Here is a 13,452-nt window from a genome sequence, read left to right on the forward strand (position 1 = left end):
CCTTGTGATCCTGTGATAGAGTAGAAATCAAAGCTCTGTTTTTTTTTTTTTTTTGGTACCAGGGATTGCACCCAGAGATGCTTTACCACTGAGCCACATCCTCAGGCCTTTAAATTTTTTTTTTTTTTTTTTATATAAGACTGGTTCTTGCTAAGTTGCTTAGGGTCTTGTTAAATTGCTGAGGCTGGCTTTGAACTTGTGATCCTTCTGCCTCAGCCTCCAAAGCTGCTGGGATTAAAAGTATATATCACTGTGCCCAGCTCAAAGCTCCTTTTTAAGTATAGGATATTGATGTTATAATGATTTTGGATTTTAGTTAGGCTCTTGTTTCCAGTTCTAAGAAGCCTGTATGTATCAACATTGTCAAACTTAAATGTTTTTTTTTTTAGTAGTACATGGACACAATACCTTTATTTTATTTATTTTCTTTTATGTGGTGCTGAGGATCGAACCCAGGGACTCGCATGTGCTAGGTGAGTGCTCTGCTGCTGAACTACAACCCCAGCTCTAATGTAGTGTCTTTTGATGCAAAAGCTTTGACTTTGATGAAATTCAGTTTATTTTCTCTTTTTTTTTTGCCTGGGCCTTTTGTATCACATCCACAAAATCTGTTATATCTATCCAAAGTCATTCAAATTTTCCTCTTGGATTTCTTCTAAGAGTTTTATAGATTAAGCTTTTAAGTTTAGATCTTTGATCCATTTCAAAATAATTTTTGTATGTGGCATAGGTAAGGATTCAATTCATTCCTCCGCATGCAGATAGCCAGTTTCCCCAGCACAATTTGCTTATTGTCCTCTGCTCGTTACTAATCTTGGCACCCTTTTTGAAATCAACTAACCACATATGTGAAGATGTATTTCTGGATTCTCTGATTTAATCTGTTGATCTGTATGTCTATGTTTATGTCAGTACCATGTTGTTTTAATTACTACAGCTTTGTAGCAAATTTTGAAATCACGAGTATGAGATTTCTAACTTTGTTCTCTTTCAAGATTGTTTTGGCTAATCAGAGTATGTGGAAATTCCATTTGATTTTAGAATAAGTTTTTCTATTAAAAATACCATTGCAATTTTGATAGGGGTTTTATTCGGCCTGTAGATTGCTTTGGGTGGCATTGTCATCTTAACAATACTAACTCTTCCAATCCAGAATATGGGATATCTTTCCATTTATTTAGGTCTTGAAAATTTTTAAGCAATATTTTGTAAATGAAAGTCTTTCAACTTTGTTGTTAAATTTTTTCCTAAGTACTTTATTGTTTTGGATGCTATTGCAAATGGAATTTTAAAAAATATCCTTTTCTAATTGTTCATTGCAAATATGTAGAAATACAATTAATATTTAAAGCAGTTTTATTGATTTATAATTTGCATCCCATATAATTCACACCTTTAAAGTATACAATTTAAATTAACATTCTTAGTATATTCATGTTGTTACGCATCCATCAACACAATTCAATTTTAAACATTTTTATCATATCTCAAGGAAATCGTCATATTTATTAGTAGTTGCTTCACATTACTCCATTTTCTCAGCCACCTAGCCTCCTTTCTTCTCTGTAGATTTACCCATTTCATGCAAATGCATTCATATGTATGTGAACACAGTATACTTTATTTCTTCTTTCCATTTTGAATGCTCATCCCATGCCTGTTTGCTATTGGCTAGAACTTACAGTAGAATAGAAGTGGCTGAAGGAGGAATCTTTATCTTCTTTGATTTTAGGGGAGCCCCTTTCCCCATTGAGTATGTTTTTTTTTTTTTTTTTTTTTAAAGAGAGAGTGAGAGAGGAGAGAGAGAGAGAATTTCAATATTCATCCTTTAGTTATTGGCGGACACAACATCCCCGCTTGCACGTGGTGCTGAGGATCGAACCCGGGCTGCACGCATGCCAGGCGAGCGGGCCACCGCCTGAGCCACATCCCCAGCCCCCCATTGAGTATGTTTTGTAAGGGTAGGAGCAGTAAGTTTGAATTGAGGTATTGTTGGCTGTAACACATTTCTTATTCCTCTTGTTAGAAATATTGGGGTACTGCACCAAATCAGACACATACTCAAAAGTTACTCATCAAGTTTACTTGTGCAGAAGAGCATGCTCCCCCAAAATTTTGGCAGTCTGTAATGCAGCACTGTCCCTTGCTCTGATTGGAGGACTTCGGGGTTACAGTCTACTTGATTGACCATTTTAAAATTGAGGAAGTGAGGGGAAGGGCTATAGTTAGGATTGGATCACCTATTACACTATTGGCATTATGATTGGAAGATTAAGGACAAAGGGAGATATATTGGGGTGGGAGACTCAAAATGGCTACATTTCAACTACCTGGTTTAGATTACAGCACACACATTTTTGATACCTATTAGGAAACTCAGAATACAGGTTTAACCTTGATAGAAAAATCTTTTATTTTTTGGTTGGGGGAGTGGTACCAGGGATTGAACTCAGGGCACTTGGCCACTGAGCCACATCCTTAGCACTATTTTGTATTTTATTTAGAGACAGGGTCTCACTGAGTTGCTTAGTGCCTCGCTGTTGCGGAGGATGACTTTGAACTTGCAGTCCTCCTCCTCACCCTCCCAAACTGCTGGGATTACAGGCACGTGTCAGTGGCCTGTAATATACATTTCCTTTCATTTTGATTGATCCGCTAATGGTGATGATTTTATTTACTCTTTTGTTTTTTAGTCTAGAAATCTGTTTTAAAACTTTTATTGTCAAAATTACAGTATTAGAATTTGTGAGTATAATGAGCTCTCAAATAGTCTTCTAGATTTACCTATTTTTAGTATTTGGCCACATTTGTGCTGCTGTTTGTTCTCTCCAAATAATATACATGCACACATATTTTTGCTGAACCATCTAAGGATAAATTATAGATATTATGACCCTGGAATGATACATGTTTGTCATTACTTCAGTGCCTTCAGCATGTGTGTTAATGGGTGTGTGTGTGTGTGTGTGTGTGTGTGTGTGTGTGTGTGTGTGTGTTTTCTTATTTGAACTTGGAAAGCTGTTCAAGATTGGTGTTTTCTTTCTAGAAGGTTTAAAAGTATTGATTTGACTTATGGCAGTTCAGATTTTTTTAAATGGGTTGTTCCTTATAGTAATTTTTTTACTTCTGTGTTTTCAAATTTATTGAATTAGATTGTTTATGCTCTTTGCTTAGTGGTGTTGTAGTTTTGTCTTAATTTCTCATTCTCAGATTTGTTTTTTATTTTTTCTTTCTTTGGTTTTATTAGTCTTTTCAAGGCCTTGTTAATCCTTTCTATTATGTGTTTATTTTTAATTCTTTTAGTTGTATATGGACATAATATCTTTATTTTATTTATTTATTTTTAGTGGTGCTGAGGATCAAACCTAGCACCTCACATGTGCAAAGCAAGCACTCTACCACTGAGCTACAATCCCAACCCTATTATGTTTATTTTCAATTTAAATAATTTTATTCCCTAATGTTTTTGCTTTCTTCATTCTACTTTGAATTCTCTTTGTCTAATGGTTTTGGAAGGTGGGGAGAGAAAGAAAAAGAAAGAAATATGGGATCGCATTTTGTTGCCCATGCTGGTTTTGTATTTCCTCCCACTTAGTGATCCTCCCACTTAAGTCTCTTAAGTATGATGGGCATACAGGTGTATACCACTTTGCTGGGCTTAGTGTTTTATGTTGTATGTTTAACACTTTAATTTCTAGCTCTTTCTTTCCCAGTGTAAATATTGAAGGCTCTATTTTGTTTTTTTGTGTGTAAGTGTACTGTTTTAGGCTATATCCTGGAAATATTGATAAATACTATTTTTTTTAAATATGGGGTAGTTCTCTTTTTCTAATTATCTTATTACTTTTATCGTTTGAATTTCAGAGTTTTGGGACTTTTCTTTTAATCTACCTTTTATCAATTACACTGTACATGCACATTTGGTTTTTATGTTCCCAATACTTTGGATTTTATGACTTGACATGTTATCAAAATCTATGGTTTCAATGTGTGTTAGAAAATATATTCTTCAACTCTTAGATACTGAGTGTTATATATGTATATTGTTCAATTATATTACCTTTTTTTTTTTTTAAAAAAAGTATTGATTACTGAGAGAAAAACTTTCTAGAAATGTGAATTTGTGTCTTCTAAATTTTGGCTTTCTGTAATTCGAGATCATATTATTAGTTACATACATGTTTAGACTCATGTCCTGGTTAGTTGAACACTTTAAAAAATCATATATATGGCCTCCTTTTATCTCTCTCCTACTGATAACTTTTTGCTATAATGTCTCTTTTTGTCTAGTATCAAAATGGCTTAGTATTTATTTATTTATTTGGTGATAGGGGATGGTATTAGTCTCTATTTTCTTTTTCTGATGTTTTATATAAATTTAGGTAAGAATTTTCTTAAAGAGAGAAAAAAACCCACAAATTTAGAAAGAATCAACAAATGTAAGTATATATTTGCAAAAAAAGATTATAACACATGCAGATTTTCATAATACTGGTAATTAAAAACAAGGAAAATAGACCCATGTAAATAGTTACTAAATACATACCAAACCTATCCATAGAGTAGCATTTTAAAGACACAAAATCCAGGTATACACAACTGTAATTCCGGTGACTCTGGAAGCTGAGGCAGGAGGATCAAGATCAGTTGTGACAATTTAGCCAGTCCTGTCTCAAAATAAAAAGGACTGGGATTGTGGCTCAGCAGTAGAGCACTCACCTAGCATGAGCAAGGCACTGGGTTTGATCGTCAGCATCATATAAAAATAAATAAATAAAAATAAAGCTATTGTGTCCACCTACAACTATAAAAAATATTGAAAAAAAAATTACTGGGGGATGTAATTTAGTGGTAAAGCACCCCTGGATTTAATCTCCAATAAAAAAGAAAAAAACAAACAAAACTCAAACCCCCAAACAAAAGATTATTATTAATCACTTTTTTCACATAAATTTGAATTTTGATATATGCATGCATTGTATAGAAAATATAATTAATCTAATTGTTGAGTGTAGAAATAGAAAACATGGACAATAACGTGAAAAAATAAATTATCAAAAGTCCACCTAAAAGACACCTATGCTAGATGTTTTCACTATTACAAGTTTATTAGACCTTAAAGTCATAGTTAATTGTAGTCTTCTAAAGGTTTTATAGTTTTATTTTCACATTGACATCCTTTAGCAACCTGGAATGATACTGTTTCAGCAAACAGGAAAGAAAGGTTTGTACATATCATTGGTGCCAAACCAGATGAAGGCAATACAGAAAAAAGATAATTGTAGACAAACTATGTTTATAAACACAGATATAAAATTACTAAATAAAATCAAAGCAGTTTCAGCTGTATATTTAAAAAAACACAGCTGTATATTTAAAAAAACAAGGTTGTTCTCTAAATATAAAAAAAGGGTTCAACTTCTAACGTCTACTCAAGAAATAGGCCATGTTAAAAGATGCCCCCCCATAAATAAATAAAAGCCCCCCAATTCTCTATATAAGATTATAGTCAATAGTTCCATCTATTATGTATGATAGTATCTGTTATTCACATTTTTGCCGATGTATGGTTGTTTCAGATTTTTAAATTTTTGGCATATTTGGTTGATAAATAATTGAATATCCCTGTTAAGTTAATTTGCATTTCTGTGATTTCTTGTAAGGTGATAGACGTTTTTGTTTACCAGCAATTTGTGTTCAACCACACTGAAAGTTTTATATGGAATCACACTTACTGTATAATTTATTTACCCAAATATGAGGCCTGTTTTAGTCATTTTTGTATCTCCAGCATCCTGTAAAATGCTTGGCATGTAGGGAATAGTCAATGATTAGTAAATATTGAATATTGAGAAGAAATTTGTGATGTAAGCAAACTATTTTTGAATGCCTGGAAATGGAATAGTTTTGCCATGTCAAAGGAATACGGTAAATACAAGGAGCTGAGATTTGTATTCTCACAGGTTCCGGGGGGAAAAAAATTTCAGGGGTACTTAATTTATGTTACTACTGTAGGCTCCCATAAAATTTGTGTAACTGGTAATCCTTATTATCTTTAATCTTAATTATTCATGATCTTACAGTATTCATTTGCTTTGTGCTTTTAGGGTATATGCTACTACTTCAGGGCAAGATATTATTCATTTTTATTTTGAAAAGACTGTCATCCTTTGTTGTTAACACATTATTTTGACAGTCATATTCTTTTTTTTTTGTTACTGGGGATAGAACCTGGGGCACTTAACCACTGAGCCACATCCCCAGCCCTTTTTTGATAGTTAGAGGCAGGGCCTTGCTAAGTTTCTAAGGCTGGCTTTGAACTTGTCATGCTTCTGCCTCACCCTCCTGAGTTGCTGGGTCACAGGGGTGCACCACTGCGCCCAGCTGACAATTATATGCTTACCAAAAGGAAATTTTAAAGTTTCTTTACCTTGTCTTTTTTTTTTTTTTTTAATAGAGCAGCATTGTATTTGTACATAGCATCTGGTTCCTTTTGACATAATTATACATCCAAGGAATTTATTTTCAATCCCCATTTCTCCTTTCCTTTCCTCCCCTACTCCTTTCCCCTTTTCTTTCTTCTCTATTCTACTGATCTTTCTTTCACACCCTTTTTATTATTTTTGATTGATACTTTTTCCATATACATAAATGAGATATTCCTTTTTTGGCCATTTATATTTGTATATAACATGATTCTGTTAGATTTGTTTCTTGTCCCCCCCCCAATCCCTTTCTCCCTCCCTCTCTTCTACTCCACTGTCTTCTCTATATCTTTATTGTATCAGATCCCCTCCCTGACTGCCTTTTTCCCTTAATTTTGCTTTAATGTCCACATATGAGAGAAAACATTTGGCCCTTGATTTCCTAAGTCTGGCTGCATGGTTTTCTCCATTTCCATCCATTTATTGGCAAATACCATTTTCTTAATCCATTCATATATTTTCATGTACCTCAATTGATTTCATAATTTAGCTATTGTGGATTGTGTGGCTGTATTGCTATAGTATTCCGATTTTAATTCTTTTGGATAAAGACCAAAGAGTGGGATAGCTGGGTCATATGGTGGTTCCATTCCTATTTTTTTTGTTTTTTTAAACAGAGACTTGACATTTATTGCGTAGTATTATCCCCAGGAGAACATGTGGCATTCTAGAATATATTAGGTGATAAAATCAATACTCCAATGAGACCATTCCTAGTTTTTTGAGGCATCTCCCCACTAATTCCAAAGCGACAATACTAATTTTCAGTCCCACCAACAATGTTTGAGTGCACCTTTTCCCCCACATTCTCACCAGCATTTATTATTATTTGTATTCCTGACAATTGCCATTCTTCTGACTGGAGTGAGTTGAAGTCTTAAGTAGTTTTTCTTTGCAGTTTTGCAGTTATGTTCATAGGATTAAAATATATAGATTTCTGGTCTTTTAGATAAGTAGAATATTGCTTAGAGGAAGATATATATATATAAAAGTATTCTTTAAAAACCAAACTGGGTTATAAAATAGCAGTAGTTTAGTGTCAGTAATGAGGCAGAGGCATAGTTTATATACTTATAATTTGAGTGTTAGGTTATTTGGAGGGCTGTGTAGTTTGATGAGATTTTACATACTTTTGCTTTTATTTTGTACCAGGGATTGAACTCAGGGGCACTTAACCACTGAGTCACATCCACAGTCCTCTTTATATTTTATTTAGAGACAGGCTCTTGCTGAGTTCTCAGAGCCTTACTAAGTTGCTGAGGCTGGTTTTGAACTTGTGATCCTCTTGCCTCAGTCTCCTGAGCCACTGGGATTATAGGCATGCACTGTGCTGGGCTATTTTGGCTTAATTCTTAATCATAATTTGAATTTTTATTGTGTAAGTAATACTCATATCTATTGCATATGTAATTTGCATCACATTTCTAAGAAAATAATTGATGTTGCTCTTTTGTTTCAGCTAAACCATTTACTTCTAAAGTGAAACAAATGCGATTACATAGAGAAGACTTTGAAATATTAAAGGTGATTGGTCGAGGAGCTTTTGGGGAGGTAAGAGATGAAGATTTTATAGAATGCTTGCTAATTGTTTTAGAAGGTGTTTAATATAGTTGTGAGATAATTTAACTGAAATATTTACTTGCTGTTGTAATTGATGTGGTTGATTGGAAAATATAAGTTTTAAATGAAATATTTCATATCAGTTGTTTTCTAAGATGTTTCGTATGTTAATGTAAATATGATTAATTTTCTGGACTCTTCTTTGGTCTGATTGTGCTTCCTTGTGCTAAACTGTTCTAAATTAGTTAATAGGAACTTTTGATATCTGATAGTACATATGACCTGACTTCTTCCCCCACCAGCCCATCTCTCCTTCCATTGTATTTTCATATTATTTTGAATCAGTTTTTCAATTTCTACTCATTTATAATCTCCCCACCATGCATTCCTGCTCAAATTTGAATTTGTTTTGCATTGAAATTTGAAATCAGTTTGCAGATAATTAAATCTTAATATTGAGGCAGCTAATCCATGGATATGGTATATTCCTTCATTTATTTAGGGCTCTATAAATTTCAATAAATTTTCAGTCCATATAGAGTATTTCTGCGTATTTCTGCATATTTATTCCTGGATGTGTGATATTCTTGATGTTATTTTAATTATAATGGTTTATTAAATTCCATTTACTAATTATGGAAAATATAATTGCAATTAATTGAATCTTATTTATTGCCCTTAGAGCTAGCAATTGTGTTAGTCAGCTTTGCATTACTGTGACCAAAATACCTGGGAAAGTTTATTTTGGCTCACAGTTTCAGAGTGTTATTCCATGGTGGTCTGATTCCATTGCTCTGGGCCCAAAGTGAGGCAGAACATCAGTACATCAGGTAAGGCAAGGGGGTGGGGTGGAGAAACTCTGCTTACTTCAAGGCAGCCAGGCCTGGAAGCAGAGTAAAAAGAGGCTGAAGGGCTGCAGGGAAGATGAACCCTTCCAGGGCATGTCCCCTTACCAACTGCTTACAGTTACTCAGTTCGTTCAAAGTAGGATGTTCTGATTAGGCTGCAGCTCTCATAACCCAGTCATTTCACCTCTGAGTAGATAGTATCTTTTAGGGGACACATCATATCTGAACCATAACATTCTGCTGCTGGCCCCCAGAAGCCCATGTCCATCTCACAATGCAGTGTGTCCCCATAATATTAACAGTTTCAGCGTTGCCCAAAAGTTCAAGTCCAAAGTCTTAGTACTCTAGGCAGACTCTTGGCTGTGAACTCTATACAAAACAAGTTACATATATCCAGTATACAATGGCACATAATGATTGTTCCATTTCAAAAGAGAAGAAGAGGGTCATAGAAAGAAGGGATGGAACCAATGAAACCAAGCCATGCAAACAAGTCCCACAGCTCCATGTACATCATCTAGGACATAGTGGACAGTTGTGCTCTTCAAAGGAGTTGGGTAGTTCCTCCCTTTAGACTTTGCCTATTGCAGCCCACATGGCCTCTCTTTTAGCCTGGCTTTCTCTGCAGCCAGCAACTTTTCTTGGCACACTGTCTACATTACTATAATCTCTTAATTCCTTGGGCCTCTGTTCCAGCTTTGGCTTCACCTTCACAGCTTCAGGCGTCACCCTCTCAAGGGGCAGCCCCGTAGGAATTCTGGCCCTCCTATAGGGCTTCTTTGAAATCTCAATAGAAGCTTCCATGACCCCTTAACTTCAGCATCCTACATTCCTGCAGAACCAGCACCACATGCATGCTACCAAGGTCTGCTGCCAGCTTATACAGTAGCTGAGCCTCCTGGGATCACAGCTTCTGCCACCTCTGAGTGCCTGCCTGCAATGCCAATCATGGTGAAATAACCCCACCCCCTTCCCATTGTGAGCAGTGTGCCCTCAGGATTTTTTCCTTTAGTTTTCCCTTCTATAACATTGAACCTGTAATGGGTATGCTCTTGCAAATTCCTGTGATGTCCTCAAGACATCTTTCCTGTTGTATCTGCAAAGTACTTAACTTCTCTTTAGTTTCATAATGTCTTTAACAGCACATCTTCCTTTGCCCCTATTTTCCAAACGCTTTTTTGGTCAAAATGTAAGTTTTTTTTAAAAAAATATATAGTTTTAGTTGTCAATTTTATTGTTGTTTTATTCATTCTTTTATATATGATACTGAGAATCGAACCCAGTTCCTCACATGTGCTAGGTAAGCGCTCTACTACTGAGCCATAATCCTAGCCCAAACTGCAAGTTTTTAAGACTGCAAAGTCTTGTCCCACTTGCCTACAGTTATCACCCTGTTAATTCATTCAAGCTAGAATGGACTGATTAGGTTTCAACCGTCATAATCTAATCATTTTACCTCTGAATATTCTTGCATCAACATAGGAGCTTTTGGGGGACACCTGATATTCAAACATAACAAGTTGAGTTGATTATACTTTTTTTTTAATATTTTTTTTTAGTTGTTGATGGACCTTTTATTTTATTTGCTTATTGTTTATATGTGGTGCTGGGAATTGAACTTAGTGCCTCACATGTAACAAGGCAAGCGCTCTACCACTGAGCTACAACTCCAGCCCCTTGATTATACTTTTAGAATCATGAATTTTGTTGAATTTTTTAAAAAATATTTTTATTAGTTGTTGACAAATTTTAAAATTTTATTTATTTATTGGTATGTGGTGCTGAGAATCGAACCCAGTGCTTCACACATGTTAGGCAAGTGCTCTACCACTGAGCCACAATCCCAGCCTGAATTTTTGTTGAATTTTAATAAAATACTTTTTATCTGCATCATTTGAGACACTTGTATTCTTTTTTCCTTTACTTGGTTATTGTGTTGAATTATACATGTTTATTTATTTTCAAAAGTTGAACAAATAAATTTGTATTCCTAAAATAAGCCCAGCTTCATTATTATCTATTATTATTTTTTAATGTATTAGTGGATTTGATGTGCTGTTGTTTTTATCTGTTTTTCCCCCCTTTGTTAGATTTTTGCGCCTATTTCTTGAGAAATTGGTCTGTAATTTTCTTGCTTCAAATGTCCTGATCAGATTTTGGTATCTTGATTATGTTGGTCCCGTAAGAAGAGGGAAGTAAGTACTCCCTCTTGTTTTTTTCCTTACATGCTTATAGGTTTCCATTTATGAAGCTATTTGGCTTGGAAGTTGCTGGTTAGACAGTCTAACATAATATATTTAATTTTTAAAAATGGGAACAAGACTACTTTCTGTTATGTGTCAATTTTGATAAGTTTATCTGTATCGTTTAATTTTCAAAACTTAATACCATATGGATCATGTGTTGATTCAAATGAACATTTATTAATCTTATTTTTGATTTGTCTTGCTAGGGGCTTATCAGTTTTATTTTATTTTCAATTAATTAATTTCTGGCTTTTTGAGTTTTGCTACTGTGAGCTTGTTTTCTGCTTCATTAATTTCTGCTGTTTAATATTTTCTTCTACTCTTTGGTTTTCATTTACTGTATTTTTTTCTAATTCATTGAAATGGATTAGAACATTGGTTTCTAGCCTTTTTCTTTTATTGGAAACATTATAGCTATTCAGAGTAGTTGGGTTCATTTTGACAAAATCATAACATGCATGGAATTTGATTTCAGTCTTCCATTTCCTGCGTTTCCCCTTTCTCCCCACCTTCTCCTTTATTTTACTGATCTTCCTTACTCTTATTTGTTTGTTTGTTTATTTACTTATTTAAGTACTGGGGATTGAACTCAGGAGCACTCAACCACTGAGCCACATTCCCAGCCCTATTTTGTACTTTATTTAGAGACCGGGTCTCACTGAGTTGCTTAGCGCCTCCCTGCCTCCCCATTACTGAGGCTGACTTTGGGCTCATGATCCTCCTGCCTTAGCCTCCCAAGCTGCAGATTATAGGCGTGCACCACCATGTCTGGCTCATTTATTTATTTTTGATTGGTTCTTTCTACTTAAGAATAAAGGTGAAATTCCCTGTGGTATATTTATATATGCAGGGACTATATAAGTAAAATGATTTTGTTAAATTCATTACATAGTTTCTCTCCTTTATCATCCTTGCTCCTTTCTTTTCCAGCTCTTCTCATACTCCACTGATTTTTCCTGTAGCTTTATGATACCTGATTTTCCCCTCCTTATTTCCTTTATTTTGCTTTACCTTCCACATAGTAGAAAACATGGTTCTTGATTTTCTGCGACTGCCTTGTTCTTTCCATCTATTTACCAGAAAATGCTATAATTTCATTCTTCTTTATGTTTGAGTAAAATGCCATTATGTATATATTCCACATTTTAAAAATCTGTTCATTTATCGATGGTTTATTACCTCATTTTAAATGTACATTTAAGGCTGTGTATTTTTTTCTAAGCAATGTTAGCTACAGCTGACCAGTTTTGATACGTTGTATTTTCATTATTGTTTTGCCCCCAAATGCAGTGTCATTTCCAATGTGATTTTATATTTTAAATGTATGTGTTTTGTGTTGCATCTGAGAGTTTAAAAGTTACTTCTCACTTTTTAAACATTTGGAGGATTTTCATTGAGTTATATAATTTTCAAGTGTTTAGAGGATATATGCTGTATGATAGTAGTCCTTTGAGATTTGCTATGTAGTATTCTATAAATATCAGGTCAAAATCATTAATTTTGCTTAAATTTTTCATTTTCTTTGTGTTTTCTCTTGATCTTTCATTTCCTGAGAGGATTTGCTTTTTTTTTTTTTTGTAATTATTCCTCTCAGTTTTTGCTGATAACAAATAGTTATATCTTTCTGATTAACTCTTTTATCATTATCATATGGAATGTTCTCTAATACCTCTATAGTACTTTTTTTGATAAAAATTTTTAATCTGATATTAATAGAGCCATGTAATTCTTTATTTTTTATTTTTAAATATTTATTCTTAAGTTTTAGGTGGACACAATATCTTTATTTTATATTTATGTGGTGTTGAGGATCCAACCCGGGGTGTCTTATGCATGCTAGGTGAGCAATCTACCACTGACCACAACCCCAGCCCCAAGCCATGTAATTCTTTATTTGTATACATATTAAAATCTTTTCCCATTCTTTCAATTTCAGCTTTCTATAACATTATGGCATATTTACTGTTAAGTAGACTATGGTTAGATGTTTGTTTTCAATCTGTTTTGAAAATCTTTTGTCTTTTAATTGGAGCATGTATAGTCAGTTGACATTTATCTTGTCCATTCTGTATGATTTTTCTCCATTTTTTACTTTTTCTTAGATTATTGGAGTGTTTTACATTACCCCTATTTTTGCTAAATCTGTGTGTTACCCATTACCATTTACCTGATTTCTACTTTTGTTTATTGCTGTCATTATGTTAATTCTACATGTATTTTAAATCCCAAAAGATATGATTATACTGTTCCTATTTATTCAGATTTATCAACATTTTATTTTCTCTTGTTCTTTATATTCACATGCTTTTTCAC

General features: G+C 34.0%; 1 protein-coding gene across 8 annotated transcripts in view; it reads left to right on the forward strand.

Annotated features, from left to right (window-relative positions):
• The window catches only part of Cdc42bpa (CDC42 binding protein kinase alpha), a 323,243-nt gene that overhangs the window by 60,220 nt on the left and 249,571 nt on the right, over positions 1–13,452 (forward strand). For all 8 annotated transcript variants that reach the window (XM_076831696.1, XM_076831690.1, XM_076831691.1 and 5 more), the window contains exon 2: positions 7,945–8,036. In XM_076831696.1, the coding sequence (XP_076687811.1) occupies positions 7,945–8,036 (92 nt within the window). The remainder of the gene's footprint in view (positions 1–7,944; positions 8,037–13,452) is intronic.

This window comes from Callospermophilus lateralis, chromosome 13, assembly GCF_048772815.1.
Source record: "Callospermophilus lateralis isolate mCalLat2 chromosome 13, mCalLat2.hap1, whole genome shotgun sequence".
In the NCBI taxonomy this organism is placed as follows: domain Eukaryota; kingdom Metazoa; phylum Chordata; class Mammalia; order Rodentia; family Sciuridae; genus Callospermophilus; species Callospermophilus lateralis.